The 12,739-nt window shown below is 40.3% G+C and overlaps 1 protein-coding gene across 9 annotated transcripts in view; it reads right to left on the bottom strand.

Annotated features, from left to right (window-relative positions):
• Window positions 1–12,739, bottom strand: part of LARP4 (La ribonucleoprotein 4) — an 84,227-nt gene that overhangs the window by 37,886 nt on the left and 33,602 nt on the right. For all 9 annotated transcript variants that reach the window (XM_023211147.2, XM_023211154.2, XM_023211145.3 and 6 more), the window contains 4 exons: window positions 7,764–7,900; window positions 5,393–5,496; window positions 2,377–2,487; window positions 1,579–1,632 (listed from right to left, as the gene is read on the bottom strand). In XM_023211147.2, the coding sequence (XP_023066915.1) occupies window positions 1,579–1,632; window positions 2,377–2,487; window positions 5,393–5,496; window positions 7,764–7,900 (406 nt within the window). The remainder of the gene's footprint in view (window positions 1–1,578; window positions 1,633–2,376; window positions 2,488–5,392; window positions 5,497–7,763; window positions 7,901–12,739) is intronic.

Below are 12,739 nucleotides of genomic sequence, written 5' to 3'. Positions count from 1 at the left end.
CTAATAATCCCACCTATTTCACAGCAATAATGATAGTTAAATATAGTAAGTTCTTAGAACCTCTTAATAAATCTAAGTCACTGTTATCCTAGTTCTTTCACTTACTAGTTATGTGAAACTGGGGAGATTACCCTCGTGTCTTATTATCCTCACTAGTAAACTGAAGAAAACATTAGGTTTTCTTCATTAGGTTCTTGTAAGGATTAAATGAATCAATACATGTAAAGTGCTTACAACAGAAAGTGACACACAGTAAGAGTTCAACACAGAGGAATTAGTAAGAATAATGTATTACATTTAGAAATAAGAATAACTACAGCACACAGGGAATGAGGATCAAGTCAAACTAAGTGCATGTTACTGGATTATAGTTTAGAACACTAGCTCTGGTAGCAATGTGAAGAACAGATTGTTAAGGGGGGAAAAAGTTGTTAACACAGCAGTTAAGAGGCTACTCCAAGTGTTCAAGCCTAAACAATGGGAGATTTTTGGAAAGTATTTTCACAGGACCTGAGAACAGACTAGACATGTAAAGACAGTGATCAAGTGTCATCAATGACAATGCCTAGGTTCCCAAATGGTTGTATGTTAACGTAGTGATGCAGTTAATTAAGATAAGGTTGAAAGTACTGTGAATATTTTTCATCTCTGTTACTAAAAATTATTCCTATTGCTCATTTTGAGATCTGGAATTATCTCTTACGTTGTAAATCAGCATCTAATTAAAATTCCCGCTATTTGAAGTTACCCCTTTTAAAGAATTGCTGTAGACAAAGTATTTTTAAGACTTATCATTTTCTGAAGTAGCACATAATACAAGCCAGAAATTTGTTTTTGTTGTTGCTGCTGTTGTTTTTTTTTTTTTTTTTGAGACGGAGTCTCGCTCTCTTGCCGGGGCTGGAGTGCAGTGGCCAGATCTCAGCTCACTGCAAGCTCCGCCTCCCGGGTTTACGCCATTCTCCTGCCTCAGCCTCCGGAGTAGCTGCGACTACAGGCGCCCGCCACCTCGCCCGGCTAGATTTTTGTATTTTTTTAGTAGAGATGGGGTTTCACCGTGTTAGCCAGGATGGTCTTGATCTCCTGACCTCGTGATCCGCCCGTCTCGGCCTCCCAAAGTGCTGGGATTACAGGCTTGAGCCACCGTGCCCGGCCTGCTGCTGTTGTTTTTGAGACAAGGTCTTGCTATGTCGCCCAGGCTGGACTGCAGTGGTGCAATCTCTGCTCACTGCAACCTATGCCTCCCGGGTTGAAGCAATTCTCCTGTCTCAGCCTCTCAAGTAGCTGGAATTACAGGCGTGTGCCACCACATCTGGCTATTTTTTTCTATTTTTAGTAGAGACAAGGTTTCATCATACTGGCAAGGCTGGTCTCAAACTCCTGGCATCAAGCAATCTGCCTGCCTTGGACTCACAAAGTGCTGGGATTACAGGCGTGAGCCGCCATGCCCAGCCCAAGTCAGATACTTTTTAAAAGTCACTATGGGTTTTTATAAAACATTATCTGTCTGTATTTTTGAAATTCTCACACAGAGAAACCAAAATCTGTTCTGGTTTCACACTGATCTCCTCTATTTCTTACCATAATTGGCTTGCCCTGAAATGTTTTAACTTCTTCTCTTAAGTATTTAAAAGCCTGTTAACAAAGCACAAGAAAACTTTCATTAGCATTCAAACATTTCAGTAAAGTCATCTTTATTATGTTGAGAGTCTAGTATTAAACTATAAAAACAAAATTATGTAGGCTATTCCACTGTGCAGGTAGACAGGGAATGAAAAAGTAAAAATATAAGGCCGTCTCAACTACAGTTCATATTTATTGTAGAAAAGCCACCATGGATTACTGCAGAAAAAATGCCTTAAGATTGAAAACAGACCCAAAATATCCCCAGAAACCAATTTAAAAATGATTAAACATTTTTAACAACTTTCTACTAAATTGTTTTAAAAAACAAAAATCTGTGAGTGATTTTTAAACACTCTTATCATAGATTATATTTCTGTTTTAAAGGATTATTTCTCTTTAAGACATGTTAACAATTAAGAATAAAATCATCAAGTCAAAATTCCAAGAATTTTATTTATTGCAGACCTATTATGTACTAAAAATACCACTAGGTACATAGTTCTCAATCCCTATGTTAATTTTAAAACTGTTATGTTAATATTCTTATCGACCAGAAAACTTCCTAAATCAAAACTGAAAAACTTTAGGAAGATGCTCAAAAAGGACATCAATTGAGCAAAAGCAAAAAGGTGATCAAGGTACTCACTAATCTTGATAAACATCAGTGTAAACATACATTTTCTCAACTAAAATATACCACTACTTATTTTGCCACTAGGATGGACCTGTATCAGAAAACTGTTTTCTTCTTACCTGTTGTGCATCTGTGTCTGACTGGAAAGTGATATACCAGTTGCTATTGTGTGCAAATTCACAGCTTATCACTTTGGGGCAGTTTTCACTTTTGAACAAAGCTTTCACTTCCTAAAAAGAAAAAGAAAATTAGTTAACTCTAAAAAATACACCAATAAATGGCATTTTTTGCTTATTTGTTTAGTAGTAATGTTAAGCATATTTTCATGTTTTTGGTCCTTTCTATCACTTCACTTGTTAACTTTTGCCCATTTTTCTACTGAGGATAGGCTGTGTTCCAAAACAAATAGAGTTAATAGGAGATAATGAGTCTGATCTCAAACTCCCGGATGCAAGCGATCCTTCCACCTGAGCACCCCAAAGTGGTGAGATTATAGGCATGAGCCACTTTACTTGGCCAGGAGATGTATTTTGTACATGATTTTAGGATGATTTATTTTACGATCAGCAAAGCTTAAGTATTTCACTTCCATTGGCAAGCTAAATGTTCCTTATAGTGAAATCTCCCCTGTCCTTTTCCTGTCTGGCCTGACACAAGACAAGTGATATCCTTCATTAACATTTTCTAGGCAATAAAAATTTTCATGCATTCTCATTTAATCCAGATGCTTTGCTTACAACATACATGTGAGTTAATGTGCAAACATAGCTTCTTTTTTCCATAATTAGTATAAATGTAAACAAACTCTGACAGCTACATGGATTCAGAAAAAGGGTGACTATAAAACTTAAAATGGTAAAACTGTTAATGGATTGAAAGAAGATTAAAAAAAAAAAAGTTAAGTGAACATTAAGTATACTTAAGAAGTAACAGGCCAGGCGCGATGGCTCAGGCCTGTAATCCCAGCACTTTGGGAGGCCAAGGCGGGTGGATCACAAGGTCAGGAGATCGAGACCATCCTGGCTAACACGGTGAAACCCCGTCTCCACTAAAAATACAAAAACTTAGCCAGGCGTGGTGGCGGGCGCCTGTAGTCCCAGCTACTCGGGAGGCTGAGGCAGGAGAATGGTGTGAACCCGGGAGGCAGAGCTTGCAGTGAGCCAAGATCACTCCACTGTACTCCAGCCTGGGCAACAGAGCTAGACTCTGTCTATATTTACAAAAAAAAAAAGTAACAGAAGGAAAGAAAATATCTACTGAATTAGCAAAGGTCAAATGCAGCCCGAGAGCTCAGTGGCTCACTTCTGTAATCTCACCACTTTGGGAGACTGAGGCAGGAGAACTGCTTGAGTTCAGGACGAGCCTGGACAACATAGCCAGACACTGTCTTTACCAAAAAAAGTGAAAATTGGCTGGGCATGGTGGCTGGCTCCTGTAGTCACAGCTACTTGGGAGGCTGAGGTAGGAGGACTGGTTGAGCCAAGGAGTTTGAGGCTGCAATTAACTATGATCGTACCACTTATACTACACCCTTAGTGACACAGCAAGACCCTGTCACAGAAAATCACTGATTGAGGAAAAACTTCTTTTTTAACATGAAAAAAAATTTTAAAAGCAAAAAACAAAAAACTCGAAAACCCAACAAAACATTTGGTGCCTTGTTTTACTTACTGTTTTTCATGTGTATGAACTCCTTATGTATTCAGAATATGAATTATAATAACTGTAAAAAGGATAATGAAATAGGACACAATGGCTCACAGTTGTAATCCCAACACTTTGGGAGGCCAAGGTGCATAGATTGCTTGAGTCCAGGGGCTTGAGAACAGCCTGGGTAACATGGCAATACCCCATCTCTACAAAAAAGTACAAAAATTAGCCAGCAATGGTGGCATACACCAGTAGTCCCAACCACTCAGGAGGCTGAGGTGGGAGGATCGCTTGAGCCCATGAGGTCAAGGCTACAGTAAGCTGTGACTGTGCCACTGCACTTCACCCTGGGTGACAGACTGAAACCCTGTCTCAAAAAATAAAATAAAAAAAATTCTATTCTAAATAGCTAATCAATTACAATGTCAGTTACTAACTAATCCTCATCTTCTTTAATGTATATCACCTTATCATGGCAACTTAACATGAAGCTCTGTGACACAGTGATTATGAAACATGGACTTTAGAATTAGAGAGATTATGTTCAAACCCAAACTCCTGTCATTTAAGAGCCCTTGTCTTTGAGCAAACTATGTAACCATCCTAACTATCAGTTACTTCATCAGTAAAACAGATAATAAAACTTTTGGCTTTAAATAACTGCAAAGTAATAACTGGTAGAATCTAACTGTCAAATTGATTACAATGTTTCATTCAAATATTATTTTATTCTGGTATGTGTACCATACCATCTTTATGACTGCAACTTTGCTTTATATAATATTTTGCTGAACAATAGGGCTAGTCCTGCTGCCTTAATCCCTTTTTTTTTTTTTGAGACAGAGTCTTGTTCTGTAGCCCAGGCTGGAGTGCAGTGGCACGATCTCAGCTCACTACAAGCTCCCAGGTTCACACCATTCTCCAGCCTCGGCCTCCCAAGTAGCTGGGACTACTAATTTTTTAAATTAGCCCAGCTAATTTTTTTATTTTTAGTAGAGACGGGGTTTCACCATGTTAGCCAGGATGGTCTTGATCTCCCAACCTCGTGATCCACCCGCCGCAGCCTCCCAAAGTGCTGGGATTACAGGTGTGAGCCACTGCACGCACCCGTCCTTGCCTCCTGAATCCTTAATCAAAATCTAGCTATTCATTCTTACAGATGAATTCTCAAGTTCCCAAAATAGCCTATTTATATATTAGTTGCCACTGAATCAATCTAGTAAATTCAGAATGTTCCACTGCAATATTTTGTCTACGCTTGTAAGAAAACAGAATTATATCTTTTCCTTCCCCTATACCATCCTAGTACTTCAGAATTAATGAAACAAATTAATATTTAACCTTTTCACAGTAACTGATGAAGGCACTCGCTTACGCTTTGCTTGTGTACCTCTTTCAATTTCTTTCCTTTGCCACGGAAAGCAGAAGAAACCTCTTTGAATTTAAACAGAGAACATTTAGCGTTAACAATTATTAATAATTTACCTCTACTGGTGTTGTTTCAGGAATCTCTCTAAGAATTACAATACAACGCTTATGACTTGGTCTCACTTTCTCACCCTTCTCATCAACTTGCACCATGGGAGAAGCTGAAATTTAAAAGAAAGGGTATCATTCAAAAGTGACAAATAATGATATTACTAATGCCATTAAAAAACTATTAATTTCCAGCTGAGTAAATGTGCAGAGGCTGGGTTAATATCCTAAAGAAACTAAGTTGTAGAATCAAAGATTATAGGTATGACAATTTTTTTGGAGATTTATATGTAAAGACCACTGTCAAATCTCATTCACTGAAAAAAATACTCAGAGTACTTACTCTAACTTTGGCACCGCCTTCAGGGAGCATACAACATATATCTAGTAAGGCAAATTTCTTGTATATAATAACCAAATTCTTCATTGAGGAGATATCAAATTGATGTTAACAGAAATTAGTGTACTTTCATTGGCAAAGCACTATGCTGAGGAATGTAATGAAATCTCATATGTGAAGAAATTCTTCCTAAGATTAAAGTTCAAGAAGCCCTTAAACCAAGAACTATATGCAAATTATAAGCTATGCAGGATTTCAACTTACTTAATCTTGCATACTGCTACTAGAGTCCCAAAAGCCATCTTTTAAACGCTGATTAGGAGGAAATATTATACTAAATATAGTAGCAAGTAGCCAAAACTTTTATTTCTAGTCCCTTCATGGAGTTAATATACCAGATCTCCATAAGCAGGCAAGTAGACAGAATAAAACAAGCAGTTAAGGGTGATGGCATGCCAAGTTCCAACCTAAACAGGTAGGAGATTCTGCCTCTCTTTGCCAACTTTTAATGTAGACAAGACTGGGTCATTTTAAGAAACGATGTACCTACAAACCAGTGAGAGATTCCATAAATGTTTGTAATCCTCTGGAATGTTCCATAAATGTTTGTAATCCTCTGGAAATGGAAATCTATTCGAATGTAAGTCTATTATCAGACTTGCTATATTTAACTTTTAAACATTTTCAACACATCTCTCATAAAAGTGAAGATCTACCTTATTCAGTCAAATAGTTAACAAAACCCACTCTTAAGAGGTTACCAAATACTGAACCAAGAAATACATACAAGACACAAAATCCAGCGAAAATTCTTAAAGCTTCAATCAAGAAATAAAAATTCATTACCAAATTTCAGAGCAGTATTTGTCAAACTGCCCATAGCAACTCATTAGTAGGTTGTAAAATTAGAAACAAGTTTGTTACAAATATTTCAGTCGGGTGGAGGTACATGGTGTGTACTGAACTGTGATGAAAAATGTACTTCTTATTTGGGTTCAAAAACTTGAGAGAGATGTTTTAAAGGTTGTGTGATAATGATACATATTTATCTAACACTCCAGAAAAATGAGACTTAATTGCTTATACTTCTTAAGTGGGCATGATGTTAAACAACCAAGGTGAATTGTTACAGAAGCTGTATATAGGCTGGGCGTGGTGGCTCACGCCTGTAATCCCAACATTTTGGGAGGCTGAGCGGGGTATATATGTATATACATACATACACACACACACACCCCAGTCAGTAAAAATAAAGGTAAAACTGAGGTGGGGTGGTGGCTTACAGACACACCAGTCAGTAAAAACAAAGATAAGGCTTGGGAGGCCAAGGTGGGAGGACTCACTCAGCCAATGAACTTAAGACCAGCCTAGTCGGCCGGGCGCGGTGGCTCAAGCCTGTAATCCCAGCACTTTGGGAGGCCAAGGCAGGCGGATCACGAGGTCAGGAGATTGAGACCATCCTGGCTAACATGGTGAAACCCCGTCTCTACTAAAAAATACAAAAAACTAGCTGGGCGAGGTGGCAAGCGCCTGTAGTCCTAGCTACTTGGGAGACTGAGGCAGGAGAATGGCGTGAACCCGGGAAGCAGAGCTTGCAGTGAGCTGAGATCCGGTCACTGCACTCCCGCCCGGGCCACAGAGCAAGACTCCGTCTCAAAAAAAAAAAAAGACCAGCCTGGGGAACATACCAAGACCCCACCTCTATAAGAAAATTTAACGATTAGCCGGATGTGGTGGCGTGTGCCTGGGGTCCCAGTAACTTGGAGGGCTAAGAGGTAGAAGGATGGCTTGAGCCCAGGAGTCTGAAGTTGCAGTGAGCTGCGATTTGCACCACCACACTCCCGCTTGAGTGACGGAGTGAGACCCTGTCCTTCACCACTACCCCTGAAAACAAAAAACAAAGAGAGATAATTTGGAACAAAACAACAAAATAAGGTGGTGGTGGGGGCAGTAAAAAATAATTCTCTATATGATCAGAAGTCAAAATAACATTTAACGTTTAAAATTAAAAAAAAAAAGCTAAAAGGTATTTTTACATACATCTTAACACTTCAAGAATTAGATTAGGGTCTGTAGTCAACTTTTTTATTTCTTCCATGTTGGCAACTGTCCAAATTGGGATGAACTGATCACTATCCATTTGAGATATCAAGTAAAGATCCTTTGACAAATTTTCTCTGAAAAGAATAAACAAAATAGTCCTATAAAACAAGCAATTATTAAAAAGCACCTAACGAGAAGAGGTATCTTACTCATTTTCTCTACTTTTTAAATGCATGGAAATAAGATTATTTTATCAGAAATAACACTAAACTTTTCAATGAACTCTAAAAAGTTGTTAAAAGTTCAATTCAAAAGATATTAATGTAATATATATATACATTAGTTAATATAACTTTTACAGTATCTCAATTCCCAAACACATTCAGCACAATATTGGACAATTATACTGATATATAAAGAGGTTTAATATTACAAGTAGCATTTTAACAAAACATTACATATAGCAGAGTTCCATCTTATAAATACTTCAGTGATATTAGAATATGCATGATAAAAACTGTAGCTGAGGCCGGGCGCGGTGGCTCAAGCCTGTAATCCCAGCACTTTGGGAGGCCGAGATGGGCGGATCACGAGGTCAGGAGATCGAGACCATCCTGGCTAACATGGTGAAACCCCGTCTCTACTAAAAAATACAAAAAAAACTAGCTAGGCGAGGTGGCGGGCACCTGTAGTCCCAGCTACTTGGGAGGCTGAGGCAGGAGAATGGCGGGAACCTGGGAGGCGGAGCTTGCAGTGAGCTGAGATCTGGCCACTGCACTCCAGCCTGGGTGACAGAGCCAGACTCCGTCTCAAAAAAAAAAAAACAAAACAAAACTGTAGCTGAACTGTGAATTGACTCAAGAAGGATTTTCCTTTTTTTTTCTTTTTTCTTTTTTTTTTTCTGAGACACAGTCTCACTCTGTCGCCCAGGCTGGAGTGTGGTGGCGCGATCTCGGCTCACTGCAAGCTCCGCCTCCCGGGTTCATGCCATTCTCCTGCCTCAGCCTCCCGAGTAGCCGAGTAGCTGGGACTAAAGGCGCCCGTCATCTTGCCTGGTTAATTTTTTGTATTTTTAGCAGAGACAGGGTTTCACTGTGTTAGCCGGGATGGTCTCGATCTCCTGACCTCGTGATCCATCCGCCTCAGCCTCCCAAAGTGCTGGGATTACAGGCGAGAGCCACTGCGCCCGGCCGGATTTTCCATTTCTTAATGTGTGCATTTTGTTGTTGTTGTTGTTGAGGCGGAGTTTTGTTCTTGTTGCCCAGGCTGGAGTGCAATGGCGCGATCTCAGCACGCTGCAACCTCTGCCTCCTGGGGTCAAGCGATTTTCCCGCCTCGGCCTTGCAAATAGCTGGGATTACAAGAATAAACCACCATGCCCAGCTAATTTTTTGTATTTAGTAGAGACGGTGTTTCCCATGTTGGCCAGGCTGGTCTCAAACTCCTAACCTCAGGTGATCCACCCGCCTCGGCCTCCCGAAGTGCTGGGATTACAGGCGTGAGCCACTGCACCCTGGCCAAAATATGTATTTTAAATTATGCAAGTCAAACACGCTTACATAAATGCACACCTTGGCTGGGCGTGGTGGCTCATGCCTGTAATCCTAGCACTTTGGGGATGCCGAGGCGGGTGGATGATTAGAGGTCAAGAGCTCAAGACCAACCTGGCCAACATGGTGAAACTCCGTCTCCACTAAAAATACAAAAAAATTAGCTGCGCTTGGTGGTGGGTGCTACTCGGAGGGCTGGGGCAGGAGAATCACTTGAACCTGGGAGGCAGAGGTTGCAGTGAGCCGAGATCGCACCATTGCACTTCAGTCGGGTCAACAAGAGCGAAACTCCATCTCAAAACATAAACAAAATGAAAAAGATGCAAACATTTGCATCTTACACATAAGATCTTGTTTAATAAACTTAGGTAAAATCAAATTCACACTTTGCTATTCACATCAAATATTCTTTGAAGCAGTCTGGCTATAAATAGCTGGAAGTTTTTGCTTATAAGCCCTCTTCTCAAAAAGTACTGTACTGATCACCCTATTTAAAACTGCAACCACCCCAGCATTCCTGATTCCTCTCCTTGCATTCAATTTTCTTCCCATAGCACTTATCTCCTAACATACTTCTGAGTTGCTTATTTATTATGTTTATTTTGTGTTCTTGCAGTCAGAATATAGGTTCCGTGAAGGATCTTTGTTGTTCAATCAATAATGTATTTCAACTGCCTAGTGCCTGGCAAGGAGCAGGCTCAAAGGCGCTTACATTCAAATTCTATTAAAATAAAGGCCAGGGGCGGTGGCTCACGCCTGTAAACTCAGCACTTTGGGAGGCCAAGGTGGGTGGATCACCTGATATCAGTTTGAGACTAGCCTGGCCAACATGATAAAACTCCATTTTGTATTTAATAAAATACAAAACATCGCCAGGTACGGTGGTGTGTGCCTGTATTCCCAGATATTTGGGAGGCGGAGGCAGAAAAATCGCTTGAACCCGGGAGGTAGAGGTTGCAGTGAGCTGAGATTGTGCCACTGCACTACAGCCTGGGCGACAGAGTGAGACTCCATCTCCAAAAAACAAAACAAAAAAACAAACCCAAAAAAATTCCTTAAGAATCTGAAAATAAGACAACCATAAACATGATTTTTGCAAAACTAAAAAGCTGTAGCCTCAATGAACTCTGAAATTTAGCGGGTCTATTCTTAAACAGTGACTCAAAACTCTTAAAGAAACTGTACCTTGTCAGAAGTAAATGGATATAATAGCTAAGATGTGATTATTCATGAGTAACACCTGATATGTATTAATGGCAATTGTGCTGAGCCACAAATGTCAATTACCCAGCTGGCTGGAACTATATCACAGTCCTAAGTAGGATATGACAGATCATGACAAGTAGGAGCTCCCACTGCAAAAGTTAGTCCCACTGCAAAAGCTCTCACTTTTTTAAACTTTTTTAGTTAAAAAAGCTGGGATAAACTACAAAAAAAAAGATCATGTTTTTGGAGATCTGGGAAAATTGTAGAAGCTTCAAGCACAAAATGACTAAAATGCCCCAAAGAAGATCTTTCCTTCCTGAGAGCATTTGCAGATCTTGACTCAGACTCTACTGGACAATAGAGAAACCAGCAGATCTCTAGGCAGCTGTGTGTAAGTATGTGGTATGTGTAATGGGCACAGCACTAGAATTATGAATGGAAATTATGGGAGCCACCAATACAGCTCATTTTCCCCATAAGATGGTTCCTGAGTTAAGGAGGAAGACGGGAGATTGGAAGTCAGGCTGAAAAGACAGTAAAATCTATGTGTCTCGTGAGTAAGTCTGAGTGCAAGCAAAAATGCTGAAAACGCAGGTCGCCCCCATAAGACACTGCCAGATTTTCTTTCTTTTTTTTTTTGAGACGAAGTCTCGCTCTTGTCCCCCAGTCTGGAGTGCAATGGCGTGATCTTGGCTCACTGCAACCTCCACCTCCTGGGTTCAAGCGATTCTCCTGCCTCAGCCTCCTGAGTAGCTGGGATTATAGGTGCATACCAACACGCCCAGCTAATATTTTGTATTTTAAGTAGAGATGGAGTTTCATCTTGTTGGCCAGGCTGATCCTGAACTCCTGACCTCAGGTGATCCACCCGCCGTGGCCTCCCAAAGTGCTGGGATTACAGGCGTGCGCTACCGTGCCGAGCCAAGACACTGCCAGATTTTCAAGCACTATGGGGTAGGAAGTTAAAGAGCTAAATCTCAAACCTCTGCATTACTGATCTAAATCTCCTTGGTTTTGTAAGATTAGGGTGACACAAAACTGCCAAGCTCTGAATCAAAAGCCTGAAAGGGCCATGTAGAAGGAATAGAGCTAAATCAAAGGTGAACTGAGTCTAATTAAAATTGTTGCTCAGCCCTGACCTAGCTCAATTCCTGATTGGATTGAAGCAATCAACATTTCACTCTCTAACAGAAGAAAAGCTCAAACTCTGTCTAAGTTGTATCACCTGCATCTTCTATGGTTCTGTTGTATGTAATGTATAGCATAAAATCAACATTTACAAGACATACAAAAAGGCAGTAAATTATGACAGATAATTCAAGAGTAGAAACCCAGACAATAGAAGCAGACCCATAAATGATCTAGTTAGTAGGTAAAATTCACCCAGGCTGAAGTGCAGTGGTGCAATCTCGGCTTACTGCAAACTCCACCTCCTGGGTTCAAGCAATTTTCCTGCCTCAGCCTCCAGTAGCTGGGACTACAGGGGCATGTTACCACATTCTGCTAATTTTTGTATTTTCAGTAGAGACGGGGTTTTGCCATATTAGCCAGGCTGGTCTTGAACTCCTGACCTCAGGTGATCCACCTACTTCGGCATCCCAAAGTGCAGGCTAAAGTAAATATTACGTGAATGTTTTTGTTTCTTTGTTTTTGAGGTGGAGTCTCGCTCTTGTTGCCCAGGCTGGAGCCCAGGAATAATTTCAGCTCACTGTAACCTCCACCTCCCAGGTTCAAGCAATTCTCCTGCTCCTGCCTCCCAAGTAGCTGGGATTACAGGCGCCCACCACCACACCCGGCTAATTTTTTATTTTTTATTAGAGACAGGGTTTCTCCATGTTGGCCAGGCTGGTCTCAAACCCCTGACCTTGTGATCCACGCACCCTGGCCTCCCAAAGTGCTGGGATTACAGGCATGAGCCACTGCGCACAGCCCATAATTCTTATCTGTAAATAAGACTTCTCGAAATGTTTGCCTGAAAGGATTCCTTATTTAATAGAAGACATTGGCAATATAAATTATGTGTCCAACTCCTTACTATTTTGCCAAAAATGACTCTATGATTAACGTTGTAAGAATCAACTATTAAAACATGCATTAAGAAATAACTCTTTACGTCAATTCCAAAATTGAGTATGTTCATAGAAAATACATCCAATGGAAACCTCATTATCTTTATATTAAGAATAGATCTTTTGCATACCAGATTGGAGACTACAC

The sequence above is a fragment of the Piliocolobus tephrosceles genome, chromosome 10, assembly GCF_002776525.5.
Source record: "Piliocolobus tephrosceles isolate RC106 chromosome 10, ASM277652v3, whole genome shotgun sequence".
NCBI lineage: Eukaryota > Metazoa > Chordata > Mammalia > Primates > Cercopithecidae > Piliocolobus > Piliocolobus tephrosceles.
This window is presented reverse-complemented; position numbering and strand designations above follow the sequence as displayed.